Consider the following 19563-nt stretch of genomic DNA (forward strand, 5'->3'; position numbering starts at 1 on the left):
AGACTAGGCTAGTTGCATAAGGTAATGCTCAAACATATGGCATAGATTATGAAGAGACATTTAGTCCAGTTGCTAGGATGGTAACTGTTAGATGTGTGATTATTTTGGTAGTGACCAAAGGTTAGAGTTTGCAACAAATGGATGTGAAGAATATCTTCTTGCATGGTGAATTACAAGAAGAGGTGTATATGAAGCAGCCAATAGGTTATGAGGATTCAGAGCATCCTATATATGTGTGCAGATTAAAGAAAACTCTCTATGGGATGATGCAAGTACTTAGAGTATGGTTTTACAAGATCGGAGGGTATTTTGTCAACATTGGCTTTTAGGTTTTTGATGTTGATTATTCACTTTATATAAGAAAGGAAGATACAAGTTTTATCATCTTGGTCATCTATGTGGATGACTTGGTTATTACATGTGACAATGACAGTGGGATTACTGAAGTCAAGGATCTTTTGAAGAATAAGTTTGAGATGAAGGATTTGGGTGAGTTAAGGTACTTTCTTGGTATTGAGGTAATCAGATGTAATGATGGTATATGACTGTCCCAAAGGTAGTATGGCTTGGATGTGTTGTGCAAGTATGGTATGATAGTGCGTAAGTCTCTTTCAGTGCCATTGGAGCAAAATATGAAGGTGAGTGTTGATGTTGGGGATGAGATAGAAGTCCCTATTACATTCAGGAGGATAGTAAGGAGCTTGATTTACATGACCATCGCAAGGCGAGATTTGAGTTATGCTGTTGGCCTTGTTTGTTAGTTTATGTAGATGCCTAGAAAGCCTTATTTGGATACAGTCGGACACATATTGAGGTATATGAAGTTCACTTTGCATTATGGACTTTTTTACGAGGCATGTAAGAATACATAGATGTTTGGATATATAGATGCAAATTGGACTGATAAAAGATCTACCAACGGAGGTAGTGCAGTAGTTATGTGAAGTAGTTAAAAGCAACATACAGTTGTTTTATTGAGTACAAAGGCTGAGTACAGAGATGCTACTATGGTAGCATGTGAGGTGGTATTGTTGCAAAAGTTATTGGGTGATTTGGATGTGTAGACAGATGGTCTACCAATTGTCATTCAATGTGATAATATGAGCAGCATATGGTTAGCTAGGAACCCAATGTTCTATGGTAGGACAAAATACATCGAGGTGCACTATCACTTTGTGAAAAAGAAGGTACTTGGAGAAGAGATTGACTTGGTATATGTCAACACACAGAATTAGATAGTTGACATTTTCACAAAGGCATTGTGAAACTAGCCTTTATCCTTGGATAGGGTGGTAAATAACGTGATTAAGCACTATTTATAACAATTAACAAATTCACAAAACTGAAATGCACACTTTACTATATAATCTTGGACATTGGACACCTTGTTGGCCTCAAAACTAGCGCCTCTTTTGGTATTTATTTAACTTAATTGAAGAATAAGTTACTGTACAATGGGATTCTTCCAATCCCTTTTGGTATTCCAACTCCCCTTGTTGTCTAAAATGACCAGTAAGTCTTCAATTTGATTTGCTCCTTGATTCAGACAATCAATTGGCCTTCACCCGCTTTGATGGAGATGAAAAATGCCCCAAATTCAATGATTTGCTGGTCCCTTCACTTGAATAGGCTAAAAACAACTTTAGCCCTGTTGAATCCAAGTCTTGGAGCATCCAATTTTTGGCACACTTCTTGAGATTGTTGTTAAACCCTAATTTTTGTTGGCAGATTAGGGTTTACAGTAGAGAAATCTGAAATTTCTTAGCCTTTGGTAATCTCAATGCTGTAATCTTCGACACAAGGTTGTAGAAAGATTGGGAGATGAGAGAGAATACTGAGGAGAGAGAAAATTTAGACTTTCTTCGCGAAGTACTGAAGAAAATCTATCATTTACTGCTGTTGCTACCTTGTCTCAACAGCTTGTAGATGCAAAGAACTGAAGAAAATCAGTCATTTACTGTTGTTGCCTTGTCTCAACAGCTTGTAGATGTTATCACCTGCTATTGATTGGTCTTCTCTTGCCTTTGATTGTCTCAGAAGGTCCTCCAATGGCTGCAAATTAGACCAATAGCATCTCCTCCCTCTCTCTTGTAGGCTGAATACATAAAAAATGCCTCTCTTTAGCCTCTAAAGATATCTTTCAATCTTGCATGGGTATTTTTGAGAAGTGACGGCCTTTCCAAATGGTTTTTCCAGCATTATCTATAATTAAATATTAATTTTCAGTCTTTAAATACTGAAAATTAATCTAATAATTATTTCGGTGCCTTGAAAAATGATATGACTGGCTAATAATTTTATTGGCTAGGTGTCAAAAGATGACGTACCAGCGAGACAGTAGGGTTTGCGAGGAGGAACATGGAGTGAACTCGGCAAACATGGAGAAGAGAAGAAAAGAGAGAAGAAACTCTGATGAATGGAAGGATAAAATTCTGAATTATGGAGTGAATGTGATACAGGGAAACAAGGGTGCCATAGCACAAGGAAGATGATGAAGACAACCACGAACCACGAACCGCAATGTCCTCCTGAAGGGATGTGAAGGTAGTGGAGAGGCTGGAGAGAAGAGGTGACGGACTGAGTGAATTAGCCGTGAGGAATGAACGAGAGAGTGGCCTATAAATAGGCATAGTTAGTCTAGGATGGCGCCCCTTTTTAGGGCTGCAAACCCTAAACGCAAAACACAAAAACGCAAATTGCGGCTGAAAGATGAAGGGTTTCTCAATACCCCCTCTCAGGCCTAGAAAGGGGAACAAGAGAAGAGTGAGGTGGAGATGCAATGCTACATGCTGAAGAATACTCATGCAGCAGGTGACACTTGGACAGTGTCCCTCGTGGAAAAATTGTTCACTTGTCCAAGCGCCCCAGTACAAAGATGATGAAAACATGCAATGCATAGGAGGAATGTCGGACTTTGTGGGGTGTTGAGAACCATAAGGATATGCCTGTACTTGATCGCGGGAGGTGGCTCCATGCTAACCAAGTGACCAAGGCAAGAAGAGAAGCGGAGGAAGAAGATATAGAGGATCCCTAATATCCAAGATTTCCACCGGAAAGGCAACTTGCAGTAAAGAACAGTAGACAGAGTGAACTGGAGAAACCGAAACTCAACCTCGGGAGAGAAGCCACTAGCTCCGTGTATCCATGCTGGAAGGAATATGAAGGCCTCTTCACCAAGTTGCGGCTGAACCTCCGAGGTCCCGATCTGGGTGGTACCTGAAGATTTTGGGTATCAGTAGAAGAGATGACTGGTCGAAGACAGCCACCCCAAGAAAGTAGAGGATGGGTGAAGAACTTCATGTGGAGTAGGTTCCCCCTCTGAGGTGGGAGGTGGAGGGGCCCCCGCTGAAGTCAAAGAAGAAGTAGATGCCCCCTTTGAGGGCAAAGAAATAGCATTCCCCTTTGAATCCCCCTCTGAAGTAGATAGGGAATCCAAAAACTCATGGATCACGGACTCCGAAATGTCTGATGACGAAGGAAGTGCCACCGGTCGTGCCGAAGAAGATATTGGGGTGCCGAAGAGCTCCCAAAGGTAGCCTCTCAAACCTGAGTAGTCAAGGGTGGGGAAGGGTGGGGCTCAGAATGAGCAAGAGGTGGGTAACAGTCGTTGTCTCTCAGTGGAGCAGATTGGGTAGCCGAAGAAGAGGAAGGAGTTGAGCAGTCACTATCTCTCGAAGGAGCAGACTAACGAGAAGACGGTATCGAACAATCACTGTCTCTCGATGGAGCGGACTACAGATCCGTAGGTCGTGGAAGCCACTGTACTTGAAAATAACTGGGAGAAGATTGTCGCTGGTATTGCAACAATCTCCAGGAGGTCATAGCGCCAATCGATCCTCCATGTGCTGGAAAGGACTTAGTGCACATCGGATGCGTCTTATTGCCTTGAGCATAGTACTCTGATAGCCGATGCAGAACGATCTCTGTGGCCCAGAAAGGAGAGGTGGCACAAGGAGTGCCTGGTGGAAGACGCATGTACTCCGGAGGGATAGGGAGCAAAGGTCGAAGTCGGCAAGCATCAGTTGTGTGTCCGGTGATGCCACAGTAGGAGCACCCAGTAGTCTGGTCATCTATTGGTAAAGAAGCCATGGATACCAGTGTGCCTTGCTGAAGAAGAAAGTGGTCAGTCACCATGAACCACGAACCGGAATGTCCGCCTCAAGGGGTGTGAGGACAGTGTGAAGCACGAACCGCAATGTCCGCCTCAAGGGGTGGGAGGGCTGGAAGTGAGCTGTTAGTGGGAGGAGGATGTGACCAACAATAAGAGGTTACAACCAATAGAAAAACGCAGGTGAGGAGAGAGAAAGAGTTAAAACGCAAGCAGGGAAGTCTGTAGGAGAGAGAAAGACTAAAAACGCAGGAAAAAAAAAACAGCAGTAGTCAATATGCTGAAATCAGCTCTGAACAATGTGTGATAGGTTGGAAACAGGTGCCAGACTGTTCTAGACAGCAATGGCCAGCTTGGACCGCGATATCCTCCGCATCCGGGGTGTGGACAACAAGCTGAAATACCTGAAATTTGCAAAAACGAGATTGTTTTTTGAATGGAGAGTGATCAGCAGCAGTCGTTTTGCTGTAAATAGCAGCAATCAGGGTGTGGAGGACTGGAAACAAGCGCCAGACTGTAGGGAACAGTGATGGATAGCAAGGGCTGAGATGTCCTTCGTTACCGGGGTGTGGGCAGCAAGCTGGTAACACTTGAAACTTGCAAAAACGAGATTCAGGGATTTTGATGTAGCGGAAGAAGAAGAGAAGTGGATGTTGAACCCGCCACCGGTCTTTGCCTTCACTGGAGTGGAGGATCTTTGCTACTGTTTGAGCAGATCCAGCTCTGATACCATGTCAAAAGATGACGTACTAGTGAGATAGTAGGGTTTGCGGGGAGGAACATGGAGTGAACTCGGCAAACATGGAGAAGAGAAGAGAAGAGAGAAGAAACTCTGATGAATGGAAGGATGAAGTTCTAAATCATGAAGTGAATGTGATACAAGGGAACAAGGGTGCCGTAGCACAAGGAAGATGATGAAGACAACCATGAACCACGAACCGCAATGTCCTCCTGAAGGGATGTGAGGGTAGTGGAGAGGCTGGAGAGAAGGGATGACGGACTGAATGAATTAGCCGTGAGGAATGAATGAGAGAGTGGCCTATAAATAGGCATAGTCAGTCTAGGATGGCGCTCCTTTTTGGGATTGCAAACCCTAAACGCAAAACGCAGAAACGCAAAAATGCAAACTGCGGCTGAAGGATGAAGGGTTTCTCAACACTAGGCACCTTCCATTCTCGAGTGTCTTTGCATCATATTTGATCATCAGATTGGTATTAGGTACCATTAAATGCCATTTTCTTAGTGTCACCAAGTGACACTTATGACCAAATGAATGACCTAGGCCAACAATTGGTACTAGATACCACCAAGTACCTGTGCGGCATAACTTATAGTAACTTTTGCCTTTGACATCCCATGATTTTCTCAGGTCCCGGGCTCGTATATTTACTCTAACCCCAGTTACACCTCACATGTGCAACATTTACTTAACCATGTGATTGAAAATTAATCCACATGTTAATTGAGGTTTCAAAAATACATGTCCTCATGACACATTGGCTACAGAGAAGCTTCGGAAATTATGAAGCTTACTTGGAGTTGTAGAGATATAGTTGAGCTTGAGGGGGAGTGTTGAGATGGCAAGCTCAACATGTACGCACATTGATAATGGATGGCCTAATTAGATGGGTTTGCACATCCATACTTAGCACGTCAGTGGTCATTATGATCCTTGCATGGCCACTGATTTATTACTTATTATATTTGGTTTGTTGCATCTACTTACAACTGACATAGTTATAGCGCGAGTGGATTAGTATAGTCAAATATGCACTATTTGACTTAGTAGGCCAGTTTCCTTTATGTTGTATCTTATCTATATTTGTGTATATTGTACTGTGTATAAAAAGAAGAAGAAATCAATAAGAAAATGTTTTGGCCAGCATCTCTCTTCTTATGTTCTTGAGTGAGCTTCCTTTTGTGTGGTGTGTGTTTGGCATAATAGCTCAAGCAAGTTCCCCCACCACACGATTCATGACAAAACACTCATGCAATGCATATCTTTGTAGCTAGATAGATTAAGTTTGGGCAAGCAATTGATGGAAAAACTATAGTATAATGCTTGGTCTTCGCAAAGGGTTGAGAATGATTGTCTACTTTAGAGATCTGTTCCATATCACTAGACATAAGTATGCATGTTTTACCTTCAAAACAATGAAATCTCTCTAGTTAGAAAAAATTACTATGGGTCGGAATAAATAGTCTCCAAATGCTGTTGGACAACTTATATCTGAGAATAGTTATACAAGTAACAAATACATGTAGAAAGAAGTTTGAACATGTCAGGGATGGACCATCATCGTCTGTAAAGAAATGTTGTAGCAAAGAGAAAATGCAGAATATACAACAACAAGATGAAAAAAGTGTGTAGAATGCTCAAGGAAGGTCAATGATTACTTGGAATGCAAATCGTACAATGTGGGCCTCAAACCTCTATGTTTCAAGGACTGGGGAGATCACGTGAATTGAGAGTGCTGCTGGTGATGCCCAGAACAGCTAATGTGTCACACGTTTCACGAATCCTGAATAGCAGCAGCAGCAGTCCATGGCTGATGATGATGTTGCGGATAGCAAAGGAGGGAGCAAAACACAGTCCTCCAGGCAGCAAGATGTCGAGGGATTGCTCTGGCAGCAAAACAAAAGGTTTTCTACTCAGTGGCAGCTCCACAGGCAGCAAAAGGTGGCAACAATGTAGACTCAGCTGGCTGGCCACCAGAGGGTGAGAACACAGGTTGCTGGAGCAAAAACTGCAGACAACAGTGATGGTGATGGTGTGGCAGCAGCTCAAACAGGCTGGCACAGATGGCAGCAAGCTTGGTGAAAGCTGGGGCGAACCTCCAATCTGGCTCTGGCCATAGTAGCAGGATGGACTTCCTCCAAGTCAGCAATGACCTGTAAAACATTGGACTTATAAAGGATAAGATGGGATGCTCACAACGTGCTCTTCAATAGAGGACTCTTTTAAGCACTAATTACAACAAGCATAAAATTCACATAAATTGAAAATGCACGCTTTACCACTTTAATCTTGGACATTGGACACTGTGTTGGCCCCAAAATTGGCACCCATTGCAGTATTTCTTTATCTTTATTGCAAATGGAAGGAGTACAATTGAGATCCTCTGATCTCCTATGCTAATCCAAGTGCCTCTTATTGTCAAAACTATCTAGTAAGTCTCCAAACTAATTTTCCCCTTGGTTTGCTTGGGCATTGGCTTTCACTTTGCTCCTTGAAATACAAATTCGGCCCCAAACCTGAGATTGGTTGGTTGGCCTCTTGAATCTCCTTGAAATTCTTCAATTTTAGTTATTGAAATTCAAGTCTTAGGCCCTCAATTTTGAGCGTGCATCTCGAGGTGGTTGCCAAAACCTTAATTTTTACTATATTTTAGGGTTTACAATAGAGATTGATTGAAATCTCTTCCTCTGATGGCTCAAATTGCCAAAAAATCCCGAGATAACTTGAGAGATGGCTGGGGAATGAGAGAGAATGCTATAGAAAGAGAAATGCTAGAGTTTCATTGTGAGAAATGTTGAAAAATTACTGCTGCTCTTCTCAAGTAGCCATGGAAGCTATCGTCTACAGCTTAGGATCACTAGAAAGACTGTTGCCCCCTCTTGTATGTTGTTACCTTGCACTGAAAGAACCTTGGGCTGTTGTTGTCTACTCCTGGAGGGCTCCAAATTTCTGTCACTTGTTGTATGGCTGGTCCATGGTGGTTGCAAATCACATCAATAACATCTCCTTACTTTCTAACAGTCTAGTTCTCTCTCACAATGTTTGGAATAGGCTTTATTCAGCTCCTAAAAACGTCTTTTCCACTTGCATAGGCAAGTTTTGTCAAGTGGCAGCCTTTGAATCCCATTTTCCAGCATTATCCAACTTATTAAGTTAATTTTTAGAATATTAATTCTGTAAATCAATTTAATAATTATTCTAGTGCTAAAAAATTTAATTTCACCAGCCAATAATCAAATTGGCTAGGCCAATTTGTCTTTCAAGTATCCTCGAGCAGCTATTAGCCCTTAGGTTGGCATTAATTAATTAATTAATATCTAGTCTCTAATGTCACCCCATTGATATTAGTGGCCAATAAATTGGTCTATGCCTAAATTTGACACCAATTGACCTCCAAAGCCCAGTTGACATAACTTATCATAACTTTTTCTTTTGACACCCACTATCTTCTCGGGGCCCTTGGCTCGTTACCATGAAATAACTGCCATGTACATCACATGTGCTAAACAATCTTGCACATTTGATTAATAACTTAATCAAGTATTATTGGCAATTTTAAAGCATCTCGAAATTTCATGTCCCCATGACACATTGATTCTTGTAGGATTGGATTACTTGGACATGACATTGTTCCCATATCGGTGTATCCTCTTTGGACTGCAAGTTCTAGATCCTTATTAGCTTCAAACCCAAATTGTTGTACACCTCCCTCTGGGGTGTAGATTAGGTCATTTGGATGATATGAAGAAGGAATTTGAGAAGTATAATGAGAAGTATTTGAGGTGGAACCATATTGTGCCCTACTTCTTTTGACAGTTACTATTGTCTTTGTGACAAGACGTGTATTTGTCACTCAATAAGAGGTAAAGTGATCCGGGATCCTCTCCTCCAGCCCTATTTGGGGATTCAAGGTCTCTCTCCCTTAGAGCCTACACTAATGGGGATGTCGATGCCGATATGATAGGTTTTGAGGGTGACTACTTTGGTCATAGTAACATGGAACAACCATTTTCTTGCTTCCCATCCCACTCCCATCCTGCCCCCATACCATCCTAGTCTCATTGCCATGTTAGCCCCCTCTCAGGGCGACAAGGGATGACAACCCCTATCCCCTATCCCCGTCTCCAAATCCCATACCATGTTACTATGGCTTTGGTGAAGATTGCTGAGACATCTTGGATAATGTTCTCAGGATGATGCAGGCATCAGCTGGCTGGCTGCTAGAAGGTGGAAACACAGGTTACTGGATCAAAAGTGCAGTCAGCAGTGATATTGATGACGTGGTAGAAGCTGCTGGCAGTCATTCAAGGGCAGTTGCTGAGAAGATCAGCTGGTGGCAACTCAAACAGGCTGCTGGCAATGGCAGCAAGGAGGGATGACGGCTGATGGCTGGAATGATCAAGGATCAGATGGGAAACCCTCAATATGCACTTTTATAGAGGAATTTTAGGCATTTGTCCAACCATTTCGACATTAATTTTAATGCACCTTTTTGGGGATGTTTGTAAAGAGTGTAATTAGGTGTTAATGCATGATAATCTATGATTAATACATAATTTTGGTGGCTTGACATGGTCCTGGGAGCTTCCAGTGATTTTGTGCATGTCACCATGGCACGTCATAGAGAGCAGGCTGCTGATACCAATGAAACACCAACATAGATCCCTGGCTTGCACATGTGACATGACACAAGCAATACCAGTGTAGAAAGAAGCATGGCTAGCCCCCAACCATAGAGCCTAAACAGCCTCTCTGAGCCTATTTGACCATTAACATATTGGGCCAAGCTATCATCATAAAGGCTGATGTCCATAACATTAACCCACACTATTCTGGTATGGAGCTGCTGAGGGTCTGGAGTCCAATTATGGTGATCACTAGAGATCTTATGCAAGTGCACACTTGATTCCTTTTTATAGGACCCTGTAACTGCCCTAGCCTTTGGGCATGTTCATAGTACAAGGTGACTTAGTTGCTCTAGTGTTTAGGACATGTTCATATCTAGTGACCTAATGGTTGTTGGTCAATGGTCTACAGTGTGGGTGGCCATCCCAGATGTGCAAGGAAGATGGAGTGCTTTTTCAAATGCTAGCAACAAAATTGGAGGGCTATTTGGAATGCTTGCAGGAAAAATGAAGTGCTGTTTCCAATGCTATTTTAAAATCTTGCAGCAAAAATGTAACTGGAGGTGGAGTGCTATTTCAAATGCTTGCAGAGGAAGATGGAGTGCTATTTTAACTGTTTGCAGCAAAAATGTTTTGTTCACTCTTTAAAGCCATAATCCTGACACTCAACCCCCCAAAGCTTCTTCCACTACACTGCTAGGGCTGACATACCTCTCCTTATACAAGTTGATAATGGTTGGGCCGCTGGTAGGGACTGTTTAAAGCCTTAGGACAGCTGGTGTGGACAGGTTTATGCAAGATTCTTATCTTTGGCAGCCTGTGCTTTACTCTTGTTGGTATACTTAAATCTCCTAGTTCCTGAAGCAACTGACCCTTATTGCAAGCTCCACAAGAACAACAATCTAACTTCAGCTTTGACATGCTTTCATATGAAGTTGGAATTCTTGTCATCATGTCGAGATTAATGTGGATCGCCCTTCTTACCACTACCATCTTTGTTTTTCCCCTTAGTGTTGTTGTAGAGCTGGCCTACATGGCCCATTTTGAATGGGCTTCTTTTGGCCTTTAAGACCATATTTTTCCAAAATTAGTCCACCCAAAGATTCAAAATTGGAGATGGATTAAAATCCTCATGATGAACTTCACAGAACTCCAACTTCCCTCTTCATCATGCACACCTTGCCTACATTAGCAGCGCTATCTTCTTGGATGCTTGCCTGAGCTTCAAAAGTTTTGTTTTGAAAAGAAATCATCAGTATGAAGAGTGATGGTAGTATGTGGCTACTCAATACACAAGCAATGCCTCTTCAGCTGCTAGGTTTAGTATCTGCAGATTCAAGGAGGCTGCAGATGAGTTGTGTGCAGAGGACCATGATGAAAGTAAAAGGCTAAATGAAGCATAAAGATTGCCAATCATAATATCAATAAGACTGATGAGAACCAAAAAGAAAGAAGTTGAAAGATATAGATACCCATGAGTAAAAACGCTGGTTGCTACTCTAACTTCAAAAGGGAAGAGAGCACAGTACTGCCAAAGTCTGAAGATTAAGTTTTTGATTCTGAAAGAACTTAGTGAACTGAACAGAACCAAACTCTCCCAGCCAGAGGCAATTATAACTCCGCAACACAAAAATTATTGCAGTGTAATAAATGTCCACTCAACTACAAAAATAGGGAAATTGGCCCATTGCAAGGAACACTCTTTCCCAACTAAAGGTCGTGCACCTGTGTTTGGCTGTGTGAAATCTGAATTTGAAGGTTGGTACTGTTGGAGAGTTAACTGCTTGTATGATGCAGAAGCAATTTTCTACCACCAAGAATATGTAGTTGGGAGCTAACTACTATTGCTGCTACTAGAACCGGATCTGATTCCATGAGTGGAAAATCTCATTGAAGTCTGGAAATGTCCTGCTAAAAAAGGCTCATCTGATATTTCTGGCGGGTACTGTGAAATAAACATATTTCTGGAAGGCTTTAATGGCTGAAAGATAGCTGTCTTGCTACTACAGATATGCCGGAATTGCTGTATCTTGATCAAGGGATGTTGTAGAAACACAGAAAAACTTGGGTTGTTTCAGATGGAGCCCATTCTGTGGGATCTTGCTAGAAAACAACTATCATGATGTCTTCTAGGGTGAAAATGCAGCTGTTTCAGCAAAACGTGGAAATTCTTTGAGATGCTTGCACTCCTTTTGGAAGGTTCAATGGGAAGTAATGGAAAATTTGGTAATGGAAATCTGCTCTGATACCAAAAGATAATTTTGATATCAATGTGAAATCTGATTTGATCTGCTGGCCCAGCCCTAAAATACGTGCACACGTGGAAGAAGAAGAAAGTACAAATTGAAGGCTGAAGACCAAGGCCGTGATTTTGAGAAACTTGCAAACTGAAGTTAACTGTGCATGTGAGATGTAGTAAAACACTGGTATTAATAACATCAAAACATTGAGAAAATTGTACATTAGGTTGGCCTGATAACATGGTCAGAAACAAACATTGGCTGATTGTTTATTTGAGCCAAAACTGTCTGGAAAACAAAACAGGCAGGGAGGGATGCAAAGGCAGGGAATAAAGTAAAAGCCATGTACTGCAGCTTTGGATGCTCCTTATCCTTTGGGGCGAGTGGTTAGAAATGAACATGAATGCAAGGAGGGAGCAAGGAGAAAGCTCAGTAACTAAATGCGTGTTTTCTACATGTCCTCAAGATTATGGCTCTACTTGGAACATGTCACTTAGCTTCTTCCTTTGATAATTCTTTTTATGGACAGTTTCTTTGGTGTATCCTCCATTGATGCAGTGTCCTTCTTGGATGCAGCAGATAGAGTTGCAATTTCACTTTTTCAGCGGAGGAGTTTGTCAATTGTGGCTAGAAGCCAGACTAGCACTTTATCTATGATGATCCACTCTTGGAAAGGGCAAGGTTTGAGGTATTTTTATTGCACAGTTGAACTAAATAGCTACAGGGCAGTCTTCACAATTCTGTCACTGGTAAGAAGATGGATGTTTTGCACATGCAAGAGTATAAGTCTAATAGGCAGATTGGTAAGACTGACATGCCGCTTTCTTCTTCCATCCCTTAGCTTTATGAATATGAATGTTTTATTCTTACAAGAGCATAATCTTGATCAGCGCAGGGTACCAAATTTATATGTCATCCACATCACCATCTGGGGCCATTTTAATGTCAAGAACTGCGGCTGTCTATGTACCTATGGGGGGGGGTTCCGAGGTGTGACTTAATTCAGGGAAGCATTTAATATTAGCTCATTCAACAACCATATTTTCTGACTAAATAATTGTCAATGAGGCACTTGATCTGATTGAAATTGGATTCACAAAGATTTACAAGATCTACTGCATCATATGAAAGCTAAACTTGGTTGATGATCAACACCTATCCAGGCAAAGACAAATGATCAGAACTCTTGTCACTTTTGGTATCCTTAACATCTATGCTCCAATACTAGGAGAAAGACTATTGCTTTAAGCTGATCAATGTTCCTTTTCAAAGTGGGAGCAAAGCAAGACTTTTAGGGGAAGTGTTCTTTTTCCAGGGGAGAGCAATCAAGAAGGAGAGTCCATTCTTTTCAAAGACCTTCTGAGTACAGTTCTGTATTCATTAAAATAAAACATGTTCGGGGTGTCTCTAGGGGACAGTTTTGGCCTGCTCTTTCAAATAAGGTACTTTCAAATTATTGATCACCTCTTAGCCTCATCCACAAATCAAGTGAGCCAATGCCAAGTCCAAGGGGATGGCCCAGGTAGTATACTGTCCATACGTAGAGGGCTCCCTTGTAACTGTGTCATTCTCTTTTTCTTTTTTTCTTTTTTCTTATCTCTTCAAGAAATAAGCTGTACTCTGCTTGGTTGGCTGTCAGTTTCAGTTGTTTCAGTGCTTGCAGTTTGTTTCAATGTGCTTTTCTGCATAGCAAAGTTATCAAGGTGTGGTATTACATTGCTAACCATCATATATGTCAAGAGTGCTTTGGGTACATTGGAATTTCCTGAGTATAAAGTACGGTTTGATGTTATTCACTTAACAGGTTTTTACTTCCCCCATAACTGAACTTGGAAAAGCTGCAGTGGCCCTTGGACAAAATGATTTGAGAGCAAGGGTTAAAGAGGGGACGGTTCTCCTCAGAGATGAGATAGGCGATCTGAAAGATATGTTCAATAGCATGGCACGACAAATTGCAAGCCATCAGTCAATACTGGAGCATAAGGTCATGATCATGATTGTCACTTGTGCTACTTTTTCTGGAAGCTGTTGTCTTATTTTTCTTCCATTGTAATCATTACTTTTAGCAGGTAAGGGAAAGAACTGCAGATTTGGCGTGTGCAAATGATGGCCTTGCAAAGGAAATAGAAGAACGAAGAAGAATAGAAGTAGAGCTAGAGAAAGCAAAAGATATTGCCATAGCTGCAAATAGATCAAAGTCCTTGTTTTTGGCTAACATGTCCCATGAAATTCGCACCCCTTTGAACGCAATTATAAATTTCACGGAGCTATGCTTGGACACTCGAATAACACCTGAGCAACAAGAACATCTTGACTATGTACACTTTGTTGCTCCCAGCATATTAAATTTGCAGAAGAAATTTGTTTTAATGGTTTAGTTTTGTTCAGCTCATAACATTTAAGCTTTGTGGTCTGTTTGATTCAGGTCCGTTTTGCTGCACAACATCTTCTACGTCTCATCACAGACATCTTAGATTTCAGTAAAATAGAAGCAGGAAAGCTTGAGATGGAGGAAATACAATTTTCACTGTTTGACCAGTTGGAAAATGCTGTGTCAGTTCTTGCAGCGCGTGCTTTAAAAAATGGTTTGGAGCTTTGCTGTTGTTTTGAGGATGATGTTCCTGAGCAGCTCCTTGGCGATCCAGGGAGGCTACTTCAGATCTTTGTGAACCTGATTGGTTAGATAGTGACTGTCCTTCTCTGAATCTTGTGTATCTTTCAAGCAGACATAAGTCATCTTAGCACAGCATTATGTATACAAGCTTCTGCTCTGACCAATAAGTGACGTGCCAGGTAACGGGATAAAGTTCACCAGAAAAGGAGAGGTGGTCATTTCTGTATATATGAAAGACAAGCGTGCAGATGCAGTGGAACTTCTATTTGCAGTCAAAGATACTGGTGGCTAGCTAACATATAAATTCTTGGTTAGTTGTTTGAACTGTCATTCAGCTGTTGAGCTTTCTGCCTTTTTTGATGACATTATTGTTGTTACAGGTCTAGGTATACCAGCGAGCAAGCAGTCTTTGCTTTTCCAAGCATTCTCACAAGTAGATTTGTCAACTCAAAGGTAATGCTCTTGGAGTGCTACATACTTAAAATACAACTGGCATCAATTGATTAGATGACATGAAATGGATTAAATTTTTGGGTTTTGCTACCAAATTATTCTTGCCATAACATGGTAGCATGGGATCTGAAGTGTATTCAATGCTCTCCGCATTAGTATCCATTCATTAACTACTAGAATTGTGTTGGGTCAGTTGCTCAAAGCGTTCAATACCATCTCTATTTCCACCTATAGGCAAAGATAGCAACCAAACTGAGCTTCTCTGAGGTACTGTCCTTGCCCCTGTTGAAGTACGCCACCCAGCCTTCCCCTTGGGAGTAGTACCTATTGGACATGATTCAACAGCTGCAACAAGAAAATAAAATGTTAAAAGAGGAGAAGAAGATTCCCAAACTAGAAGAACAAATCAAGCAATATAATAAAGTTGAAGACAAGATTATCCATTAGGTATAACAATCTGAACCATAGAAAGAGATTTTGGTAAAAGAATTCATAACATAGATTGAAGAAAAACAAACAGTAGGAATGGGTTTCAAAAGAAATGAGAGTAGGGAGCTTGGATGAAGGATGGGATAACCTTGGAGGATGAAGAGATAGAGAAGCACATTTTTGTTTGGGAAAATGGAATCATGCAAAAGAAGGTGTGTAGAGCCAGTTCCTTCATTGACATTGGAGATTCCTCAATCATGGTAAAAGGAAAGTGTCTACCCACTTCCCCTTAGTAAACCTTGGAGACTTGGGAAAGAATTGCACAAGCGCTCACCCATATTAAGGTTCTGAGATGAGATGGAGAGGATGCCCTTCATGAGGAAGAAGGCAATACTACGTGCACTCCTAGGGGCTCCCATCTATATAGATAACAATCTTACAAGGATGCAGATGGAGCATAGACATGTGGGTATACCCAAAATAATCAAGACCAAGGAGGACAAAAAGACAGCATACAAAGATGGCCGAATCATTATTAATGGCATGCAATCAAATAGAGACACGTGGCCTATGAGACATCACCCCAAGATATTGATGACAGTGTGAAACTGTAACAACTCACTTTGTGAGATGATGGAGAACCATAATCTGATTATGATCACAAAGACACATTAGAGTCCTAAGAGAGCACTGCCTAGAGTACAAGGATATGTCTGAGAGTCTACATACAGGATGGGAGTCTATATACAAGAGATGTACAAGACATCAAGGCACTACTTGATAGTTGGGAGAAGTAGTAGTACTAATTAGACAAGCAGCTATGGGATAGAGTTTGCATCATGACATGGGACCTTGACATGTGATACATGTGGATTAGAGTGGAGGTCTCCTGAGACCAGATGCTATACATTGCCCTTTGCTATATTCCCCTCCGGAGATTGAGATATACTACTAGGGAGTCCTAGTAGTGCAGAGAAAGAGAGAGGAGAGAGAGAGTGTGTGTGTGTGAGTGAGATGGAGGAATAGAGGGGGGGTCCCCTTTCGTAGACTTTTCAAACAAGATGGTGCACGACTTTGGACTAGGAGAGACTCTCTTAGTTGGTGATTTTAATGCCAGGATGCAGATGTTGAGAAATCCTTCACCCTTCACACACAGTTTGCATTTTTGCGTTTTTGCATTTTGCATTTAGGGTTTGCAGCCCCAAAAAGAGGCGCCATCCTAGACTAACTTTGCCTATTTATAGGCCACTCTCTCACTCATTTCTCACGGTCGATTCATTCAGTCCGTCACCTCTTCTCTCTAGCCTCTCCACTGCCCTCACACCCCTTCAGGAAGACATTGTAGTTCGTGGTTCGTGGTTGCCTTCATCATCTTCCTTGTGCTACGGCACCCTTGTTCCCTTGTATCACATTCACTCCATGATTCAGAACTTCATCATTCCATTCATTAGAGTTTATTCTCTCTTCTCTTCTCTTCTCCATGTTTGCTAAGTTGACTCCGTGTTCCTCCCCGCAAACCTTAGTGTCTCGTTGGTACATCATCTTTTGACACGGTATCAGAGCTGGATCTGCTCAAACGACGACAAAGATCCTCCACTCCAGTGATGGCAAAGACCAGTGGCAGGTTCGGCATCCACTTCTCTTCTTCTTCTGCTGCATCAAAATCTTGTTTTTGTAGGTTTCAGGTGTTTTCAGCTTGCTGCCCACACCCCTTTCATGGAGGACATTGCAGTCTCAGCTGTCCCTTGATGTCATCTACAGTCTAACGCCGGTTTCCAGCCTTCCATCCGCAGTTTGTAGCTGTTTACAGTAGAGAAACTGTTGGTGATCACTCTCTATTAAAAAAAAAATCTCATTTTTGCAAATCTCAGGTATTTCAGCTTGCTGTCCACACCCCGGACACGGAGGACATCATGGTCCAAGCATTGCTGTCTACAACAGTCTGGCACTTGTTTCCAGCCTATGACACACTGTTCAGAGCTGATTTCAACATGCTGACTGCTACTGCTGGTTTTTCGTGCGTTTTTAGTATTTCTCTCTCCTCACCTGCGTTTTTAGTCTTTCCTCACTTGCGTTTTTCTACTGGTTGCAACCTCTTATTGCTTGCAGCATTCTCCTTCCACTGGCAGCTCACTTGCAGCCCTTCCACTGCCCTCCCACCCCATGCGGCAGACATTGCGGTTTGTGCTTCACATTGCCCTCACACCCCTTGAGACGGACATTGCGTGTAAACGCCTCGAACAACGTAGTATGCTTAACAATTATGATATTCGCTTGTTTTCGAGATTTAATATAAAAGAGAATGAACACTTAAAGCTGAAAATAAAAATTACTCACAAAATTACAGCCATGAAAATGTAAAAGTAATGGAGACAAGATTGAGGGTTGAAGATGGGCAACCCCTCCCGAAGGAATGTATTCCTGCTAACCCAAGTCCCTTAGGGAAGAGCTCAGTTACAATCAACCTGGGCTGAATACTGTCAAGAATAGAAACAACCAAATAGCACAGTCAGAGTACAGAATTTACTATTTTTAGAATGACATCCCTATTTTTTAGGACTAGCATTTTTAGGCTAATTCGAGGCTCCTAAAATTTAGGGACCTCCTAAAATTTAGGGATCTCCTAAAATTTAGGGAGCCCCCAATATGGGTGTCATATGAAAGCTTTTTCCGTATACATCGCAAAAATGGTATCAGAATCTTCATGTGACTTTCCTATGCAAAGAAATGTGCATTTCAAGCTTTCAGCCCACATATGCACATTGTACAAGCTTTTCATGATCATGCCATCTTGTTGATTGTAACTGTCTGTTCTGGTGGATCTAGCCCACACTTCAAGGCATCAATCCTTTCTGTGTGCGAGTCTAACCCTGATATGCGTGAGTTCTGGTCACAGGCTCCCAATCGGGCCATATAGGTGGAAGTGTGAACTATCTTTTCTCTAACCCACCGCGTGGGTCCACCATAACCTGTGTGACCACTTATCAGTGGCCAACTCCAATGCACTTTTCTTTATATCTAATTAGTGTAAAGGAAACAAATTTAATAAATCATTATATAGACAAATTAATAAAAAAGGATACAAATTCTGTTTCTATAGAGTTGTGACAGCCTTCTGGCTTTTATTCAGCTGTCCTCAGCTGAAAAGCTTCTTGATATGGCTGAAGAATGTCTGGGTAATCCTTCATGAATTTTTCATCGCATTTCATGATCATGCCATCTTGTTGATTGTAACTGTCTGTTCTGGTGGATCTAGCCCACACTTCAAGGCATCAATCCTTTCTGTGTGCGAGTCTAACCCTGATATGCGTGAGTTCTGGTCACAGGCTCCCAATCGGGCCATATAGGTGGAAGTGTGAACTATCTTTTCTCTAACCCACCGCGTGGGTCCACCATAACCTGTGTGACCACTTATCAGTGGCCAACTCCAATGCACTTTTCTTTATATCTAATTAGTGTAAAGGAAACAAATTTAATAAATCATTATATAGACAAATTAATAAAAAAGGATACAAATTCTGTTTCTATAGAGTTGTGACAGCCTTCTGGCTTTTATTCAGCTGTCCTCAGCTGAAAAGCTTCTTGATATGGCTGAAGAATGTCTGGGTAATCCTTCATGAATTTTTCATCTACCCACTGTGCATCTGTTGTGGGTAGATTCTTGAATTTTAGTAAGAGTTTTTGTGTCACAAGGCCACTTCTCGTAGTTCGATCCTTGTGAAACAAAATCTGTTCAGGTTCCAAGAGTTGCTCTTTCTCTTCAACTTCTGGGGGATCTTCAGTAATGGGTTCCTTTGGTTCTGGTCCTATGTAAGGTTTTAGCAAACTTACATGAAAAGCATTGTGTATTTTCCAATGAGCAGGAAGTTCAAGTCGATAAGAAACTTCATTTATTTTCTCAATCACTTTGAAGGGTCCAAAGTATTTGCTGGAGAGCTTTGGAAAATTTGAATTTTGATCGGAACCTTGTTTGAGCCTGCTTTTATCAAACTTTAGCAAGACATATTGACCTTTTTCAAAAGCCAAAGGTTTTCTTCGTTTATTTGCTTGCTTCTTTTGTCGCTCTTGGGCAACTTTGATAGTGGCTCGAACTTGATCCATTGCTGTTTTTAAATCTGAAGCAAACTCATCAGCAGCAAAAATCTTATCTTTAGTGCGAATAATTGGAGGAGGAATCACTTTACCCTGTACTATTTCATTTGGAGCTTTCCCTGTGGATGAGTGCACTGTATTGTTGTAAGCAAACTCCAATAATGGAAGATATTTCTCCCATTGTGACTTATGTTCACTAACATAAGCTTTCAACATATCCAAAAGAGTGAGATTCATCACCTCTGTTTGGCCGTCAGTTTGAG

General features: G+C 41.5%; 1 protein-coding gene across 4 annotated transcripts in view; it reads left to right on the plus strand.

Annotated features, from left to right (window-relative positions):
* LOC148020256 (uncharacterized) overlaps positions 1-19563 on the plus strand; it is an 83736-nt gene that overhangs the window by 31618 nt on the left and 32555 nt on the right. For all 4 annotated transcript variants that reach the window (XR_015694939.1, XR_015694940.1, XM_087700593.1 and 1 more), the window contains 5 exons: positions 13517-13696; positions 13782-14030; positions 14138-14390; positions 14506-14610; positions 14707-14779. Coding sequence is in view for 2 of the 4 variants with exons in the window: in XM_087700593.1 (XP_087556719.1) it covers positions 13517-13696; positions 13782-14030; positions 14138-14390; positions 14506-14610; positions 14707-14779 (860 nt within the window). In the remaining 2 variants the exon portion in view is untranslated. The remainder of the gene's footprint in view (positions 1-13516; positions 13697-13781; positions 14031-14137; positions 14391-14505; positions 14611-14706; positions 14780-19563) is intronic.

This window comes from Lygodium microphyllum, chromosome 19 (assembly GCF_053477565.2).
Source record: "Lygodium microphyllum isolate KBCC chromosome 19, Lygodium_microphyllum_v1.1.10, whole genome shotgun sequence".
Classification (NCBI taxonomy): Eukaryota; Viridiplantae; Streptophyta; class Polypodiopsida; order Schizaeales; family Lygodiaceae; genus Lygodium; species Lygodium microphyllum.